General features: G+C 44.4%; 1 protein-coding gene across 10 annotated transcripts in view; it reads right to left on the minus strand.

Moving 5' to 3' along the window:
- Positions 1–19,160, minus strand: part of LOC139531751 (receptor-type tyrosine-protein phosphatase mu-like) — a 307,488-nt gene that overhangs the window by 59,308 nt on the left and 229,020 nt on the right. For 4 of the 10 annotated variants that reach the window (XM_071328521.1, XM_071328517.1, XM_071328519.1 and 1 more), the window contains 4 exons: positions 8,446–8,603; positions 5,047–5,121; positions 4,461–4,487; positions 1,134–1,333 (listed from right to left, as the gene is read on the minus strand). In XM_071328521.1, the coding sequence (XP_071184622.1) occupies positions 1,134–1,333; positions 4,461–4,487; positions 5,047–5,121; positions 8,446–8,603 (460 nt within the window). The remainder of the gene's footprint in view (positions 1–1,133; positions 1,334–4,460; positions 4,488–5,046; positions 5,122–8,445; positions 8,604–19,160) is intronic. The other 6 variants (XM_071328518.1, XM_071328525.1, XM_071328520.1 and 3 more) reach the window with 2 other exon arrangements.

Below are 19,160 nucleotides of genomic sequence, written 5' to 3' on the forward strand. Positions count from 1 at the left end.
CACACACACGTAACACCACAATCACACACTATGTGCTGAGTGGCGAGGGAATAAGACACTGCTGTGACATTTGTTAGGTTTGTCATCAGCTTCTGGAGAAAAGCACTGTTCACATCTAGTTCGTTCACTATACAGACTCTAGGCATCGCTGGCAGCTCGCAATGGTCTCAGCCGTTAACACAAAGTCACAGTCTCAGAAATCCCCCCTTAAGTGTGTGTGTGTGTGTGTTTATTGAATGTGCGTGTGTGTGTGTGTGTGTGTGTTTATTGAGTGTGTGTGTGTTTATTGAGTGTGTGTATGCATTTATTGACTGTGTATGTGTGTGCGTGGTGTAGGATTTTCAAGATTTAGATGGCAAATTTTCAAACCAGGGCGGTTTAGTGTTGCTAAACTAAATGGATGGTGTCCACGAGGCAGTAAGATCTAAGCAGTGTAGCGTGCAGTCAACAAACTGCAGGAGCCCAAACACTAAGCCAGAGAAATTCAGTGGTGACACAAACATTGGAACGGGAGGAGTGTGGACACAGAACTAGTGTATTTTGTGCACTAATTGCTCATGACAAGTTCATTCACAAAGACCAAAAGTGCAACTCCATGCAGAAACGTCTAACAAACAAGTTATCTAAACACTAAAGAAAATAGAAGGAAAGCAACAAACCAGGAAAGAAGGCAATCATTAAAAGCAACAAACCAGGAAAGAAGGCAAGCATTAAAAGCAACAAACCAGGAAAGAAGGCAAGCATTAAAAGCAACAAACCAGGAAAAAGGCAAGCATTAAAAGCAACAAAGAAACACAAAAAATAAGAAAAACTAAATAAAATAAAGACAAACAGGGACCTGTGTGCTTGGTTTGCTTCAGAGTGAGGGAGTCTACAAAGACAGACTGGTGACGTGGAGTACGTGTATACTGTACATGGTGATTTGTAAAAGAACACTGTGGTATATGGGGACACTGTGGTATGTGGGGACACTGTGGTATGTGGGGACACTGTGGTATGTGGGGACACTGTGGTATGTGGGGACACTGTGGTATGTGGGGACACTGTGTGCATGTGGGGACACTGTGTGCCATGTGAGAGAGGACAGGGGGGACACTACACTAGTCAGACAGGCAGGTAGTTGGGGCTCTCACCTCATACTCCTCCTTAAAGCCGTAGCCCTCGGCACACTTCATCTGGGTGATGTGCTGGAGCAGGTCGGCCACGCGGATGGCCGGGTGGAGCTGACCGGTCTGGTAGGGAGGAACATCCGCCACCTCCCTCTTCTTCTTATAGGAGTGGCTGTGGGACTGGACCAGACTACTGGTGTCACTGGTCATGGTGTGGTTCTCATCTGGAAACACAGAGGAAGGACGAGGACACACAAACACACACACACTGGTCAGTGCTGCACAACCCCGTACAGACAGAGGATAGGAAACACTGTTGACATTATAATGGATGAATACAAGGTCACAATATAAAGTTATTCAATGACAAAACATGAAATGAAAAGGAGTTACTTAGAAACTACGTCGTGCTCAACTAGTTATTACAGTGCTGTAAAACGTGGTGAAGACAACATAATGGATATTGTATTATAACACTATGTTACAATAGATGACGGTGCCCAGTATCTCTATTTACATCTATTCTCTATGATGAGGGGAAAGAGCTGGCTTTATTTCTATTGACGCTAGAATAGCCCTCAGTTCTGATAACGCTAGCTTGTGGCTAACTTCTCAATAAAATATTTTCTATCCGCAGAATTTGACCAATGGCAAAATAAGGTTGCACAAATGATGGAATGGCGGCGGTGAATGGATGACGTGGGTGCACGATCAAATGAAGTGGCTACCTTGGTCGGTAACTACGTCTAACGGGAAATCGTAACACAAAATGTCAGAGACGTGAGACCCCCCATTCAACAAAGGGGGGTGGGGGTTGTGGGGGTATGTCACATAGTCCACATATGCATGAGGCAACACTGTCCACGGGTGGAGTCAGACCGCCATGCTAGCTAATAGCTTCACAGTGGGAAGGGGGGCGTGAGATGCGCTAACACAAGTGCATGCGTGGCAACAAGATGGGAGAGCAGCCCCCAAGGCAAGCCCCTTTTCAATAGCATGAGGCACACACACATCTCCTCACCCCAGGGAAAACAGGGCAGACTGGCAACTTACCATTAATGGGAACTTTATTAGAGGACATAACAGGTTAAATGTGAAGAAGAAAAGAAGAGAAAGGAAACAGGGTATAAGCAACAATATAAAGTTTAGGCATGAGCACCTGCACAGTTTTAATTTTCTCTAGCTGTTTCTAGGCACTAACATTTTTTTGCCATTCCGGGAGTCCTGATCAAAGCAACTATTCAGTTCAATTGGACACCTCTCAGAAAGCTAGATTTGGGACACTTTAGTTGGGGTTGCGTTAATTTGGTTGGAATCACCTAGAACTTGCCATTTTAATGTAATCAATGCTGATAATTACATGATAAAGAACCAACACATTTTGTTTACTTAATAACATTTTCATTTGACATTTGCCAAATCAGTTTAACTAACTTAACTTGACCTATATTGTCAAAGCAATAATAATCCTGCAGCAACAGGATTTGAACCTTTAGTCCATAATGTTGCTTGATCTGGCCAAAAGTAGGCTACATGAAAAGTGCAATACTCTTAATATAACCGTTTGGTAGTGTGGGTTTTTAGTGAATTTATGTAAATTTATGAAAATTCTCAGCAACAAAAGAGTGATCAAATTAAGATCCTACATCTGTGATAAATCATCTCCCGATCACGTTTGAAAACCTCTCTAGAAAACAAGTGAAACCACTAGCTTGCCCTTTTCTGAGGTACTGTAAACGGTGGATGTGAACTATTGGGACTTGCCTGGGGAATCATCTAGAAAATCACTCATGACATGCTTGCTTGCTTGCTTGAGACACTGCTGTGCTTTTTAGCTCTGTCTACTACCCTAAAGTGTGTAAATCTGGTTAAAAAAAAATACATTTTACTGTATGTTGATATTTTAAATGTCTACAGGTGGTGTGTGTATGTTGTCTAATGTACCTGGCTGCACAACAAACAACCTACCAAGACAAAGTTATTGAAACTGCAAGTTTCTCTAAATGAAAGGGTTGGAACTGACAATTATTGTTCTGAAGGATTTGACATGTTTCGACTAGGCAATAGTTACATTGGCAAAAGTGGATAATTCCGTAGCTTTGCCCGAGAGCTTTCCAATGTTTGCCACTTCTCTATATGGTCATTGCTATGGCGATGGGAACTTCTTTCTGCTATGGCGATGGAAACTTCTTTCTGCTATGGCGATGGAAACTTCTTTCTGCTATGGCGATGGGAACTTCTTTCTGCTATGGCGATGGGAACTTCTTTCTGCTATGGCGATGGGAACTTCTTTCTGCTATGGCGATGGGAACTTCTTTCTGCTATGGCGATGGAAACTTCTTTCTGCTATGGCGATGGGAACTTCTTTCTGCTATGGCGATGGGAACTTCTTTCTGCTCTGGCGATGGGAACTTCGTTCTGCTATGGCAACTACTTTCTGCTATGGCGATGGGAACTACTTTCTGCTCTGGCGATGGGAACTACTTTCTGCTCTGGCGAGGGGAACTTCTTTCTGCTATGGCGAGGGGAACTTCATTCTGCTCTGGCGATGGGAACTTCATTCTGCTATGGCGATGGGAACTTCTTTCTGCTATGGCGATGGGAACTTCTTTCTGCTATGGCGATGGGAACTACTTTCTGCTATGGCGATGGGAACTTCTTTCTGCTATGGCGATGGGAACTTCTTTCTGCTATGGCGATGGAAACTTATTTCTGCTATGGCGATGGAAACTTCTTTCTGCTATGGCGATGGAAACTTCTTTCTGCTATGGCGATGGAAACTTCTTTCTGTTATGGCGATGGAAACTTCTTTCTGTTATGGCGATGGGAACTTCTTTCTGCTATGGCGATGGGAACTTCTTTCTGCTATGGCGATGGGAACTACTTTCTGCTATGGCGATGGGAACTACTTTCTGCTATGGCGATTGGAACTACTTTGTCTGTTTGTATGCATGTTTTCAGTTTGTTTGCTGTGCCACTCCCCCTCATCCAGTCCACATTGTCTGTCCATGCATATGAGAGGTCATAGACATACGTGACGTCACACGCACGACACGGAATGCGGATGGGATGGAGTGAATTAGCCAACCTCAGCTTGATTAGAAAGAAACAGAACCTTCTGGTCTGACATAAAGAAGAAAAGCAGGCAGGTATGAATGTGTGAAAGCCATTATCAGGAAGAAAAAAAACAGTCCAAATTACTCTCTCTCCCCCTCCACTCTCTCCCCTCTCTCCCCTCTCTCCTTCCCTCAAATGCACAGCACCTAGTCTATTTTAGAGTAGGCTGTCTCTCAGTTGGTCTGTAAGCATAAGAAACGTATTGTATGTAAAAAATAAAGAATGTTTTCTCACCCAAGATAGCGGTTGGCACAAAGGGATCTGCCCACACCCCAAAACCAGTGCAGAGTAGGGGGTTAACAAAGAAGAGAGAATATAGCAGTGAATAGGGTGACGTGCTCTCCCCTCAGGTGAGACAGCAACATTACAGCAGAGCAGTAAATTGTTATTACAGTCAACAAGAGAGGCAAAGAACCCCCCCCTCCCCCCCATGGAAGAACAGCATAAATAGCTCATAAGTAACAATATGAGAGATTATAACTAAGTCAGTTTAATATCATGTCCAACAAAATCCAACGAATTTCATTATCACTTCAAATCGATCTACCAATATGGCTAAATATGGTTCTCCCAAGTAGGGGCCGGAAATAGAATGCTGAAGTGCAAACGCTATAGAGCAATTAAAACTGCAGGCAAAAAGAGAACAGGCATCATTACAGTGTTTCGCAGGCCACCGTTAGATCAAGCAGAACGTTGACCAAACAAAGGCGCCTGGATTCATTAAAAGGTCAAAGTTGAAGGGGTCATTCAGAGATCAAGGGTTATAAGAGGTCAAAGAAGGTGGTATTAGTGTTAAAAGGAGTTTGAAGAGGTAGTTTACCTGGGTAGTAAGAGGTGGGTACAGAAGTGCTGAGTGTGTTAGTCTTCATGGTGAATGACGAGGGCGAGGAAACAGCTTTTAGCAAGAGAGAGAGAGCAGTCAAACAGAATGGTCAATATAACCTTTAGTGAAGGAAGAAGTAATAGTACACAGATGAAGTCGGAAGTTTACATACACCTTAGCCAAATACATTTAAACTCCATTTTTCACAATTCCTGACATTTAATCCTAGTAAATATTCCCTGTCTTAGGTCAGTTAGGATCACCACTTCATTTTAAGAATGTGAAATGTCAGAATAATAGTAGAGATAATGATTTATTTAAGCTTTTATTTCTTTCATCACATTCCCAGTGGGTCAGAAGTTCACATACACTCAATTAGTATTTGGTAGCATTGCCTTTAAATTGTTTGACTTGGGTCAAATGTTTCGGGTAGCCTTCCACAAGCTTCCCACAATAAGTTGGGGGAATTTTGGCCCATTCCTCCTGACAGAGCTGGTGTAACTGAGTCAGGTTTGTAGGCATCCTTGCTCGCACACGCTTTTTCAGTTCTGCCCACAAATTTTCAATAGGATTGAGGTCAGGGCTTTGTGATGGCCACACCAATACCTTGACTTTGTTGTCCTTATACCATCTTCCCAACTTTGGAAGTATGCTTGGGGTCATTGTTCATTTGGAAGACCCATTTGCGACCAAGCTTTAACTTCCTGACTGATGTCTTGAGATGTTGCTTCAATATATCCACATAATTTTCCTTTCTCATGATGCTATCTATTTTGTGAAGTGCACCAGTCCTTCCTGCAGCAAAGCACCCCCACAACATGATGCTGCCAACCCCGTGCTTCACGGTTGGGATGGTGTTCTTCGGCTTGCAAGCATCCCCCGTTTTCCTCCAAACATAACGATGGTCATCATGGCCAAACAGTTATATTTTTGTTTCATCAGACCAGAGGACATTTCTCCAAAAAGTATGATCTTTGTCCCCATCTGCAGTTGCAAACCGTCTGGCTTTTTATGGCGGTTTTGGAGCAGTGGCTTCTTCCTTGCTGAGCGGCCTTTCAGGTTATGTCAATATAGTACTCATTTTACTGTGGATATAGATACTTTTGTACTTGTTTCCTCCAGCATCTTCACAAGGTCCTTTGCTGTTGTTCTGGGATTGATTTGCACTTTTCGCACCACAGTATGTTCATCTCTAGGAGACAGAACGCGTCTCCTTCCTGAGCGGTATGACGGCTGCGTGGTCCCATGGTGTTTATACTTGCGTACTATTGTTTGTACAGATGAACGTGGTACCTTCAGGCATTTGGAAATTGCTCCCAAGGATGAACCAGACTTGTGGAGGTCTACAATTTTTTTGGGCTGATTTCTTTTGATTTTCCAATGATGTCAAGCAAAGAGACACTGAGTTTGAAGGTAGGCCTTGAAATACATCCACAGGTACACCTCCAATTGACTCAAATTATGTCAATTAGCCTATCAGAAGCTTCTAAAGCCATGACATCATTTTCTGGAATTTTCCAAGCTGTTTAAAGGCACAGTCAACTTAGTGTATGTAAACTTCTGACCCACTGGAATTGTGATACAGTGAATTAGAAGTGAAATAATCTGTCTGTAAACAATTGTTGGAAAAATTACATGTGTCATGCAAAAAGTAGATGTCCTAACCGACTTGCCAAAACTATAGTTTGTTAACAAGACATTTGTGGAGTGGTTGAAAAACGAGTTTTAATGACTCTAACCTAAGTATATGTAAACTTCCGACTTGAAAATCTGAAGGAATCAAACAATGCAGCCTGTTTCCTGACTGAGTCAATTTAACAAGTGGACTAATGTCAAGAACCTGAGACTCTGGATAAGAACGTCTGCTAAATTACTCAAATCTAAATGTAAAATGTACTGTTCTGGTTAAGCGTATGGATACAAACACGCTAATGTTTTTTTAATGACAGTATTTTGGTTTGTGTAAGACAACGCGCTGTGTTCATACAACATATTTCAGCCGAATCAATATCGTTCAGCCGGTTCGTTGATAAAGCCGGCGGAGTATGCTGAGCTTTGGTCGCCGTGTTTGTCGGTCGCCATTCGACAGCTGCCTTGATAAGTTGGGTACAGTGACCTAGCTGTCAGTCAAGGATATTGTGATAGACATAAGGTCACGGATGAATGGCCCTGTCGTCCAATGAGAGCATGTTTATTTATTTATATCCAACATTTCCCGGGCCCCTCCACTCTGCCCGGCGACACGCCAGACGGCCCTTTCAGGCAGAAATGGCGTTTCACTCCTGCAATATTAAAAGCGCACCAAACGATCAAAGACATGTTTGCAGTCGCATTCTTGCTCCAGTCCCCTTTTTCTTTGACAGACAGAGGAGAGGAACGCGTGGCGGTGAGGGGAGAGAAACATGGCTAGTGACCCTGGCACCCCCTAGCCTTCAGAGTTTAAAGAAAGACAGAAAACTCTGTCTTCACGGTTTGTGACTTACTTAGCCGACAGTCTCCAGAAACAGAGATACAAGGTCTGGGAAATATCATCATAATAAGGGGTGCCTTAATGTCTTATAGCTGTGAGGGATGGGGCATGTGGATGCAGAGGGGGGTAAAAGGGGAATATCATATGGTGATGAAATCTGCTGACCCAGCATGCAGAGCTGTAGGTGCTGACTCTGTCTGGGCCTGGGGACCACTGTTGGTGGGGGGGATTAAGGGATTGTATCCCAGCCAGGGCCAGCTGTCCCTGGGGTGAGAAGCAAGGCCAGCTGGGGTGGATCTACTGACCCCATAGGGGTAGTGCTGTTTGGGGTACACAGGGGACAGGACCTGTAGGACCTAGAGACAGTGTCCATGTGTCAACACAGGATCCCCATAGAGGCAATAGGAGGGAAATAAAAGACTAGAAAGAGATGGATCATTAGGTAAGCAGGGTTGAGGAAGGCTCAGGATCAGAAACAAAGATTAAGAGCATTTGTACAGCTTTGGAAAATGAACGCATTAAGATCTGAGACCGACAAGTCCTTATTTAAATGCTGTATCTGCAAATTGAGGTTGAGTTGCCTAATAAGTAAACAAAAACTTTTTTTTGTTTTTGCAAGAGCCTGTCACATGACTTGATCGTTGACAAAAACACAATTTGTTTGGAACTGAAAGAAATTGCTCTAATGTGCCAGTGTTCTGGCCCCTATAGCCCCTCTACACTATTACTGTGTTAGCTATAATATGTTTTTGTTTTCCCATCGTCCTTTCCACTACAGTTCCTGCAGCTATGGGGAATGCTTAACAAGGCCAGCTCAGAAAAGGTTGGTTTGGCTCGGCTGGGTTCAGCTCAGTAGTGTGAAAAGCCCTCTAGACTCCCCAGCCACCCACCAACCCACCCACAATGCCCTGGTGTTGGACACTCACTTCTCCCGTTGAGTGTGTGGCTGTGGGTGTCCATGAAGGAGATGGCCTCGTCACAGTTGGTGCCCTGCTCCGTGTAGCTCTTGTCCATGGAGTTCACCATCACGGTCATCTCCTGCCGCGTGCTGCTCATCGTCTCCTTGCGCTTCTTGGCCAGTTTCCTGGTTTCATACCAAACACAATTAAAAGAAGAGACGAGAAGGTCAGGTTACTGGAGTCGACCACAAAGGGAAAACACCGGAAGGTTAGCGATACACTCAGTACATACAGTAATCAGCCTCGTATTGAAAAGTTCCACTTCTCACATCATTCATTTATATATTTATTTTATATTTTTTAACCTTTAACTAGGAAAGTCAGTTAAGAACAAATTCTTATTTCCAATGATGGCCTAGGAACAGTGGATTAACTGCCTTATTCGGGGGCAGAACAACAGATTTTTACCTTGTCAGCTCGGAGATTCGATCTCCGAGCTAGTCCACTAGTCCAATGCTCTAACCACTAGGCTACCAGCCGCCCAGACCTTCATACCCATTTACAACTAACATTTGTTTTACTTGAAATACTTTAATGGATTTGATTGAGCCTGCTATTTAAACCCAGGTCTCCTCTGGTCGTTCTTAACATTAGGCTAGCCATCCAGAAAAACTTCTCATGAAACCGAAATAGACCTCAGAGTTAAAATCTAGTCTGCATACAAACAGTACGACACCTGCATAATGCCAAGTCAAGAAAACTCATTTTCTCATTCAAGACAGAAGCCACACTGCATATTTTGCTGTCATTTCCCATCTTGTCCACAACATGGACACAGACTCCCAAGTAAACACAGGCCAAGATCTCAGTCCCGGGCGTTGATGTGGTGAACTGAGGGAGATTCTAGGAGACAAGGACACCCTTAAATACCTGCTGGCCTGCTCCTTCACTCCCTGCTAATGCCATCTCCTGGGGCTCCATGTCAGCAGCAAGGGCAACACACACACACACACACACACACACACACACACACACACACACACACACACACACACACACACACACACACACACACACACACACACACACACACACACACACACACACACACACACACACACACACACACACACACACACACACACACACGAGAGAGAGGGAATATGCTGATGAACCACCAGAAAATTTCCCAGGGACGACTTTTGCCTGCAGCGAACAGACGATTCCAGGGAGGCGCCCCAGAGAGTTGCCCGACTGTCTGCTGTATGCCTGGATGGGATACTTAAAGCCTGGCCAGTTCAGCTTCAGTCCTCCATTGCAGAGGGAGACTGTAGAGTAGACGTTAATTGCGGTTGTCAGAAAGGGGGGACTGTTGTGTTTTCTTGCGGGGGCGAGGGGCCAAGGGAGGTTCAAGCATCGAGGGTTGTCATCCTACAAAACAGTGCTGTGGTGCGGATTCAGAATGCTGCGAGATACAGTTAATTGAGAGTGGGACTGGTTCATAGAAATACAATATGGCATCAGCCACTCTAGTATTATATGCATCTCTATGGGGTGATGACTCACTGTTGAGAATCGCAAACTGGCCGATGAGGCAGATGACCAATAAGAACGTCTGCTTTTCCAGCGACCTTTCCCTTTCCTCTTGAGCTGAAAGCTTGCATTGACTTCATAAAAGTGCTAAGTAAAAACATTGGGTTTACAAATGGGATCCATTTGCTACTTTGCTCTTTTTCCCCTACAAGCTTAATCAGGCAAAAACGTAGCGTTTCAGAGCTGTCTCTCTCCCTCACTAATGCTCCTTTTCTGCAGCGCTCCAGCTGTATGGGTCGACAAAGAGTGTGTGTGTGTGTGAACGATGCTTTGCGAGCGCCCAGCTGGCAGTAACAGAGAGACCTTGGTGAAGCCTTCACTAGGGGCTATCCACTCCCACCAGCGCCCATCAGTCCCCCTCTGTGTTGTGATCACTGGGCTTTATGGGGGGCTGCGAGGGTGCAGCGTATGCCCCATTTGCCATGCCAGGGTGATCAGTGGGGATGCCAAGCATTTTGCCAGCCTTGAGATGGCGCTGTGATACCGGGGTCTGTGAGGCTGGCATTGGCCCCTGCGGTCTTTGGCGAGAGCTAACTTTCCACCAAAACACAGAAGCAATACCAACCTTTCCTGACTATTTCTCACTAACAACTCCTGAGTGAAAATGCCCCAGCCTCTTCACCAACTATCAGCAGCAGATAACAAAAATCTAAGGGGACGCTGCCCAGGGAACCTGTTACTGAGAATGAGAATTTCTCATTTGCAGGTGGGTAGTAATTGCCTCGGAATCCCATCAGCCTCTGTAGTTCCAGTAGCCTAGGTCCATTAGAATGCAGCCAGAGGTATTAGAATGTCATCTGACTCCCCCTCTCTCCCCTTCAGGGTTTTGGAGGAGGGACAGAGGGGGCCAGGAGATGGCCTTCTCTAATGGAGACACCGCATGCCCCCCCCCCCCCCCCCCCCAGAGGCGTTAAGTGGTCTAAAACGAGGTCCGACCTGATATTTCAGTCAGAGCATTAAACATAAATAAATGAAAGTCATCTCTCTCTCTCGGCCGCCCATCTCTTTAGACGCTCAAGGTCAGTCGATCCAGCTTTTATACGAATGGAAAAAAGAGAAAAGCTCTCTATTTTGCTCTCTCACTATTTCGCCGGAGGGCCTTTACCAATGCACACAGAGGGCCTTTACCAATGCACACGGCACATGAGTACTGCAAATGTTCTTTCTCCAACTTTCAGGCTGCGCTAAACTTCTGAGAAGTATCAACAAGCAGCTCTATTTTGAATTGTCAAATGTACTTTAATGCTCTCCCTTGGTATCTAAACTTCTAAAAACTCTTTGCCCCACAAGTACTGTATCCACCTTGGATACACGCCACCTTCCCTATATAGCATCTAGCTCTCTCCCTGCTTCAGGCTGAACTCTACAGCATTTCTCCCTGTCCAGTTAGATTTCATCAGCCTGCCATACAGTACTGCTGACTGGACTAGAGAGAGACCGAGACAAGATGACACAGACATTCTCTACAGGTGAAGACAGTCTACATGACTAGCACTGTACGTGGAGGAGGCTTTCAGCTCAATGCCTCCGAGTGTGAGCGTGTGAGTGCTGCTGACCTTGTCATTACCCATATACTGTAAGAGCTGACGATATGATAAGTGACACAAACACAATCTCAAGAGACAGGTATTCTAAATAAGGCTATTTCTATAATGAGGTTGTACAAATCTCCCCAGGCCCTAGTGCTCGTGCCTTCTCTTTGAGAGCTAATTCAACAGAGATCAGATTTATAAACTCTGCTAGCGAGAAGTCCCTGCATCCACTTCATTGTCGTAATTTCAAGAGATTTATTAGAAAAATTAAACCGACATAGATAAATCCCACAATATCCAATTGGATGCAAATAGACTCGGTGGACAAGCCAATATTGGACCTGGTTGGAGTCCTAAACGAGCTGGTATTTCAAGTGAATGCAAATTTATATCCGCAATTAATACAAATCTGATTTACTACAAGGACATTTCTGATGGTAATAACACTGAAGAGTGCAATATCCCTCGCTTTAACCGCAGGAGCCTAAATCTTAGACGTTGTGGCACTTTGCAAATACCAGCTTTGGAATTTACTGCCCCTTGTCATCATCTAAATCAGTATTTGTCTCAATTGCGATGCGAGCCTCCGAGGCAGAGATTTGTCACTGAGTGGTCGCTCTTCTCTCTCCCTCTCTGCACTTAAGGAACTAATTAAAGTGTCTGGGAAGAGCCTTTTGAAATTAGAGGGAGCCGGTAATCAGAGAGTCTAGTGAGCTCATTTAGCGTATTCATGTTGCCGAGCGGGAGACAACTCATACCCTGTTGCTTTTAAATTGGAGGCAAAACTCCAGCACACAAACACTTCATGATTCACCAGCTAGATACAAGATAAAAAAGGTCTCAGAAAAAGAAAAAAAAACATCACAAAAGACAGAAAACAATAGAAAATGGTCAGGCCATTTTATTTGTGAAGGGACAGACAATGTCGGCTTATTATATGGGCCCATCTTCTTTTTCGTGGTAGGGAGGATTCCTTTGTGTTTGGTGAGGCGAAATGTGATTTTCTCAAGGCGGTTAATAGCTTGAGTGCTCAGCATCCACTTAATGGTGTTCTACCTGCCTGGGGGGACGGGCGGGGGGAGCGTGGAAGGGTATAATTGTCTCTCCCTTCATCTTACATACGGTAAACACCGCCGCTCAGAGCTAAGGCGGTGTGTGACCCCTAGAACTTGCCGGAGAGAAGAGCTAGTCGTTAATGGACAGCTAAGAGCTAATGAAGCTCTCCCGCCGACGCCACTGAATCAATCTGCTTGGATTCAATTTCGCAGCCGGCTCGCTGGCGGTGCCTGGCTCCCTGCTGTTACCAAACATCTATTTGAGCGGTAGGCCATCTACGGGAAGCTAATAGTTTTAACTGTTCCTCCAAATTTGTTTGCCATGAAAAGTGCAGTTAGCGTGTTTTCGTTTACTTCATTTGTCTCTTTTTTCTCATTCTCTTGCTTGGCTTTTAATAAAGAGAGTTAATTTGAGGGTGTCAAAGTTAATGATGTGGAAAAGAGCAATCCAGATATGAATGCTTGCGAGATGTTTCCTTCAGTGGGGTGGGCTACCTATCATTGTGTGGGCTGTTCCATAGGAAGTGCTGCAATGTAAGCCTCGATACAAACAAACTACAAATGATTTGACATTGGCTCAATATTAAAGGCTGGTAGGAATCACCGAACTACTATCTACCGGACAGCATACTTTGTAGCTTTAATTGCATCTCCTGACAGAGTATAAAACCAATACAAAGTAGTAGGAGATATATTCAATGCATGCATCTTTTCTTCCATTCTGTTGCTTTCCATGGTGTCAGCAGATTTGCACAAGGCCTATTTAGAGGAGAAACTGTGCTATGGCAAACAAAACAGTGGGACAAACCTCATAACCTGCATACTGGAGAGTCCTCGGTGAGACAAGCGCTCACAGCCCAAGGTTTCCCCATCAAATAGTTCCTGCATCTGCATGGAGTCAGGGGACTACAGTGTTACCGCGCCAACAACAGCAGCAGTGACAGATTGGACAAGAATAACAAAGTGCTTTCTTCACCTTGAGATAGAAAAGTTCACTGTGAAATGAAATAAACCGGTGCGTTTTAGAGAGACATGCATAGTCATAAGGGCAATTCCATGTTAACGGAATTACGCTGAGATTTTTCACTTTAAAATGTATACCAAACAACAATTTCAAAGTTGAACAAACCAGACTACTACAAACAATTTCCACTGAACAATTTACAAAAACATATTCACAGGAAGAACTGTGCATATACAAAGTTTGGTAAAAGAATAAAGCTGAGGGAAATTTTACCATAATTATGTTACCAAAACATATTTTTTTATGTACTGTGTCAATTGTTCAAAGTAGTAATTGTGTATAGAGTTATATGGTTTGTTAAACCTTCAAATGAACGGTTTATGTTTGGTAGACATTGTAAAGTGAAACATATGAGACAGGGTAATTCTGTAACTTTGGAATTGCCCATAACTAGGCCTACTTCAAATGCTGAGAGGCATACTGCTGCTTGTCGACATTGTTGATCATTCACTCACCACTCCCAGAGACTCAACGTACACGAGGCATTGAGAATACATTAACATTTTTTTTTTAAAGACTGTCTACCAGTATTATTTTTTAAAAGAGTTTAAAACTTGCAATGCAAAATGACATTTACTTTCACTGACACTTGTCTCTATGTTCAAATCCAATTCTTGCTTGGGGACTTCGGCAAAGAGGCTTCCATCTCCCTTTTCATTTGAGATGCTCGGAGCCTTTCTGAAAGTATCTGTGTTTCATGTACCCACCTGGGAGAGGGGGTAATTGAAACCCTTCCCCAAACAGCGGCAGGGATTTGACAAAGCGCGGTGGCACAGCCCATTTCTCTGCAAATGTCAGGACTCGATCTGTCTCGGGGAGCGGCGGTGGAGAGCGAGCACAAAGGAAATGGAAAATAAATGTGAAAGTGCTCCTCAGTCTCTCCAATCAGGGAAAAATGTCACGGAGGTAGAGGGAGGTAGAGGGACTGATGTCGCTGGAGGTGTTGGATCGATGGGTCTTCTTTGGCCAGAGGAGCACAGTGAAGAGGCAGGGTTGGAGGTCCGGAAATGCTTTGAGAGGTTCAGGTGAACATAGGAGGGGGGCAGTATGATTTTGTGTCCAAAATTACAAGTAGACAGAGCTTTTATTGAATGGTCTCGCTTCAGAGTACCAAAAAGTTGCACCAAGTAAATTCAACAGGACTTTCTTGTTCTGCTAAGCCCTCGCAGGCAGGACCTTTCAGTCTCGACCCCAAAACATTATCTGGTGGAAAATGTTCAACAAAAAATGAGAAAAAAAAGAGTGCATGAAAGAAAGAATGGTAGCCATCTTGGCTCAGCGAGGCACCGCTGGGGTGGGGGATAACAAACGACAGATTGTCTCCACTTTGTGACAGTGTGGCGGCTGTCATCAATCCCGCAGAGGAAGCGGTGGCGTGCTGCGCTGCTGAAGGGGCCGGGGGATGAGTGACACCGGGGGAGGGAAACGCAGAGCTTCACATGAGAGATTCCCTTTGATGGGCGCGTTTGTTTGCAAAGTAGGCTGGCACACACACAGGCGGGTAGAGAGCCTGCTGGGGTACAGTAAGGAAGTGGCAAAGGCAGAGGCAGCATCGCAAAAAGGCCTTGCCTCGCTAAATGCTAATATTTTGGGCTGCTAGTGCACAGGCTACAAAAAAAATGATGCATTGGGGACATTGGTGGAATAGTTGCATCATTATGTTGTACTTTCTTTGGGGGGGGGGGGGGGGTTGGAGCCTCCTGTTTTAAAACACACAAAATATACTGAACAAATAAATAAACACAACAATTTATACGATTTCACTTGGTTACAGTTCATAAGGAAAATCTGTCAATTGAAATAAAGGCTTTAATCTATGGATTTCACATGACTGGGAATACAGATAAGCATCAATTGGTTACAGATACCTTTAAAAAAAAGGTAGGGGCGTGGATCAGAAAACCAGTCATTATCTGGTGTGACCACCATTGCATCATGCAGTGTGACATCTCCTTTGCATAGAGTTGATCAGGCTGTTGATTGTGGCCTGTGGAATGTTGTCCCATTCCTCTTTAATGGCTGTGCGATGTTGCTGGATATTGGCTGGAACTAGAACACGCTGTTGAACATGTTGATCCAGAGCATCCCAAACATGCTCAATTGGTGATGTCTGGTAAGTATGCAGGCTATGGAAGAACTGGGAAATGTTCAGCTTCCAGGAATGGTGTACAGATCTTTGCATTATCATGTTGAAACATGAGGTGATGGCGGCAAATTAATGGGCCTCAGGATCTCGTCACGGTATCTCTGTGCATTCAACTTGCCATTGATAAAATGCAATTGTGTTCATTGTCTGTAGCTCATGCCTGCCCATACCATTAAACCCAACGCAACCATGGGGCACTCTGTTCACAAGGCTCACATCAGCAAACCACTTGCCCACACAACGCCATACACATGGTCTGCGTTTGTGAGGCCGGTTGGACGTACTGCCAAATTGTCTAAAATGACAAAAAAATGTACATTCAATTATCTGGCAACGGCTCTGGTGGACATTCCTGCAGTCAGCATGCCAATTGCATGCTCCCTCAAAACTTGAGACATCTGTGACAAAACTGCAGTGGCTTTTTATTGTCCCCAGCACAAGGTACATCTGTGTAATGATCATGCTGTTTAATCAACTTCTTGATATGCTACACCTGTCAGGTGGATGGATTATCTTGGCAAAGGAGCAATGCTCAGTAACAGGGATGTAAACAAATGTGTGCACAACATTTGAGAGAAATACGCTTTCTGTGCATATAGAACATATCTTGGATCTTTCATTTCACCTCATGAAACATGGACCAAAAATGTACATGTTAAGATTATATTTTTGTTCAGTATAAATAACCTGATTCAACAGAATTAATTCAGACAGGACAAATGAAAAGTGAGGAACAGTGAGAGATACAGTCCGAGCTATGGTTGTTTACCCACTCCTTCCCTCCATCCCATCCCCCCTCTCTCCCTCCCTCCCCACGCAAACAGAGCAGAAACGGGAAGGACAACTTTGGAAACACGAGAGCTCACTACCATCCCTGCGCATCCTCCATCCATGGCCCCCATGAATACCTAATGCCACGACTGGTCACAACACTCCCCAAGGACTCCTCCGATCGCTCGGTTTCTAACGCTACACTAATCATTTTTTTATTCCTTTCTATTCCGGTTCTTTGCATAAGCACAGGCATTTGGAGTTGTTTAAAGTTTAACCTGAAAAATAGCAAATGGAATCAGACGGCGAGAGAACACAAATAGAAAAAAAGGAGGACAGGCTTTTAAAGAGAGAGAAGAAAAAGTTTATCTTTGCGCACAAACATAGAAATAAAAGCACAAAAGCTCTTGTGGTGTTGGCCCCTCTGATGGGGTGGGGGACTGATGGCCCCTAGGCCTCAGGAGAGCGAGAGAGGCACTTCTACCCAGGAGCGAGGCACTCTGTCCACGGCAGCAGGCAGAGACAGCACTGCATAAAACCCATTCTAGTTGTCTTTTTGCAGAGATAAATCTTGATGTTTGGCAATGTGGGGGCTCTGGGACTCCAGCGGTGGGGCCCGCGGCGATGGCTGCGGACGGACACAGAGACAGAGGCCTGCTGGAGCCTGTGACGTGATGTCTCTTCATTAGTAGAGATTGTCATAAAACCACGGACGAAGCCGTGTGTGACCTGCCAGGCTAACGTCCACTAAATGCTCTTACACTATATAAACACAAAAGTATGTGGACACACCTTCAAATCAGATATTTCAGCCACTCCCATTGCTGACAGGTGTATAAAATCGAGCACACAGCCATGCAATCTCCATAGACAAACATTGGCAGTATAATGGCCTTACTGAACAGCTCAGTGACTTTCAACATGGCACCGTCATAGGATGCCACATTTCCAACAAGTCAGTTCGTCAAATTTCTGCCCTGCTAGAGCTGCCCCGGTCAACTGTAAGTGCTGTGATTGTGAAGTGGAAACGTCTAGGAGCAACAATGGCTTGGCCTCGAAGTGGTAGGCCACACAAGCTTACAGAACGGGACCACGAGTGCTGAAGCACGTAAAAATCGTCTGTCCTCGGATGCAACACTCACTACTCAATTACTGGCTTTGAGTTTCTTCTCAGTAGCATTGTTTTTTAAATCTAATATAGTATTGGTGTCATTATGTACCAAGTTTCAAATCACATCTCTTTTGATTAATTATAAATGTTTTTATTAGCTTGTGGAAGTATTTATTTCTGTTTTATGAGTGAAAAATAAGATACGTTTAATTTTACATTAGTGAGACAACACACTCTGTTTATCATATATGCATAGTCACTTTAACTATACATTCATGTACCTACTACCTCAATTTGGCCGACCAACCAGTACTCCCGCACATTGGCTAACCGGGCTATCTGCATTGTGTCCCGCCACCCACCACCCGCCAACCCCTCTTTTACGCTACTGCTACTCTCTGTTCATCATATATGCATAGTCACTTTAACCATATCTACATGTACATACTTCCTCAATCAGCCTGACTAACCGGTGTCTGTATGTAGCCTCGCTACTTTTATAGCCTCACTACTGTACAGTCGTGGCCAAAAGTTGAGAAAGACACAAATATTAATTTTCACAAAGTTTGCTGCTTCAGTGTCTTTAGATATTTTTGTCAGATGTTACTATGGAATACTGAAGTATAATTACAAGCATTTCATAAGTGTCAAAGGCTTTTATTGACAATTACATGAAGTTGATGCAAAGAGTCAATATTTGCAGTGTTGACCCTTCTTTTTCAAGACCTCTGCAATCCAACCTGGCATGCTGTCAATTAACTTCTGGGCCACATCCTGACTGACGGCAGCCCATTCCTGCATAATCAATGCTTGGAGTTTGTCAAAATGTGTGGGTTTTTGTTTGTCTACCAGCCTCTTGAGGATTGACCACAGGTTCTCAATGGGATTAAGGTCTGGGGAGTTTCCTGGCCATGGACCCAAAATATCGATGTTTTGTTCCCCGAGCCACTTAGTTATCACTTTTGCCTTATGGCAAGGTGCTCCATCATGCTGGAAAAGGCATTGTTCGTCACCAAACTGTTTCTGGATGGATGGGATAAGTTGCTCTCGGAGGAAGTGTTGGTATCATTCTTTATTCATGGCTGTGTTCTTAGGCAAAACACAGGACTGATGTTGGCTGAGAAGCAACCCAACACATGAATGGTCTCAGGATGCTTTACTGTTGGCATGACACAGGACTGATGGTAGCACTCACCTTGTCTTCTCCGGACAAGCTTTTTTCCGGATGCCCCAAACAATCGGAAAGGGGATTCATCAGAGAAAATGACTTTACCCCAGTCCTCAGCAGTCCAATCACTGTACCTTTTGCAGAATAACAGTCTGTCCCTGATGTTTTTCCTGGAGAGAAGTGGCTTCTTTGCTGCCCTTCTTGACACCAGGCCATCCTCCAAAAGTCTTTGCCTCACTGTGCGTGCAGATGCACTCACACCTGCCCGCTGCCATGCCTGAGCAAGCTCTGTACTGGTGGTGACCCGATCCTGCAGCTGAATCAACATTAGGAGACAGTCCT

Source organism: Salvelinus alpinus, chromosome 10 (assembly GCF_045679555.1).
Source record: "Salvelinus alpinus chromosome 10, SLU_Salpinus.1, whole genome shotgun sequence".
Classification (NCBI taxonomy): Eukaryota; Metazoa; Chordata; class Actinopteri; order Salmoniformes; family Salmonidae; genus Salvelinus; species Salvelinus alpinus.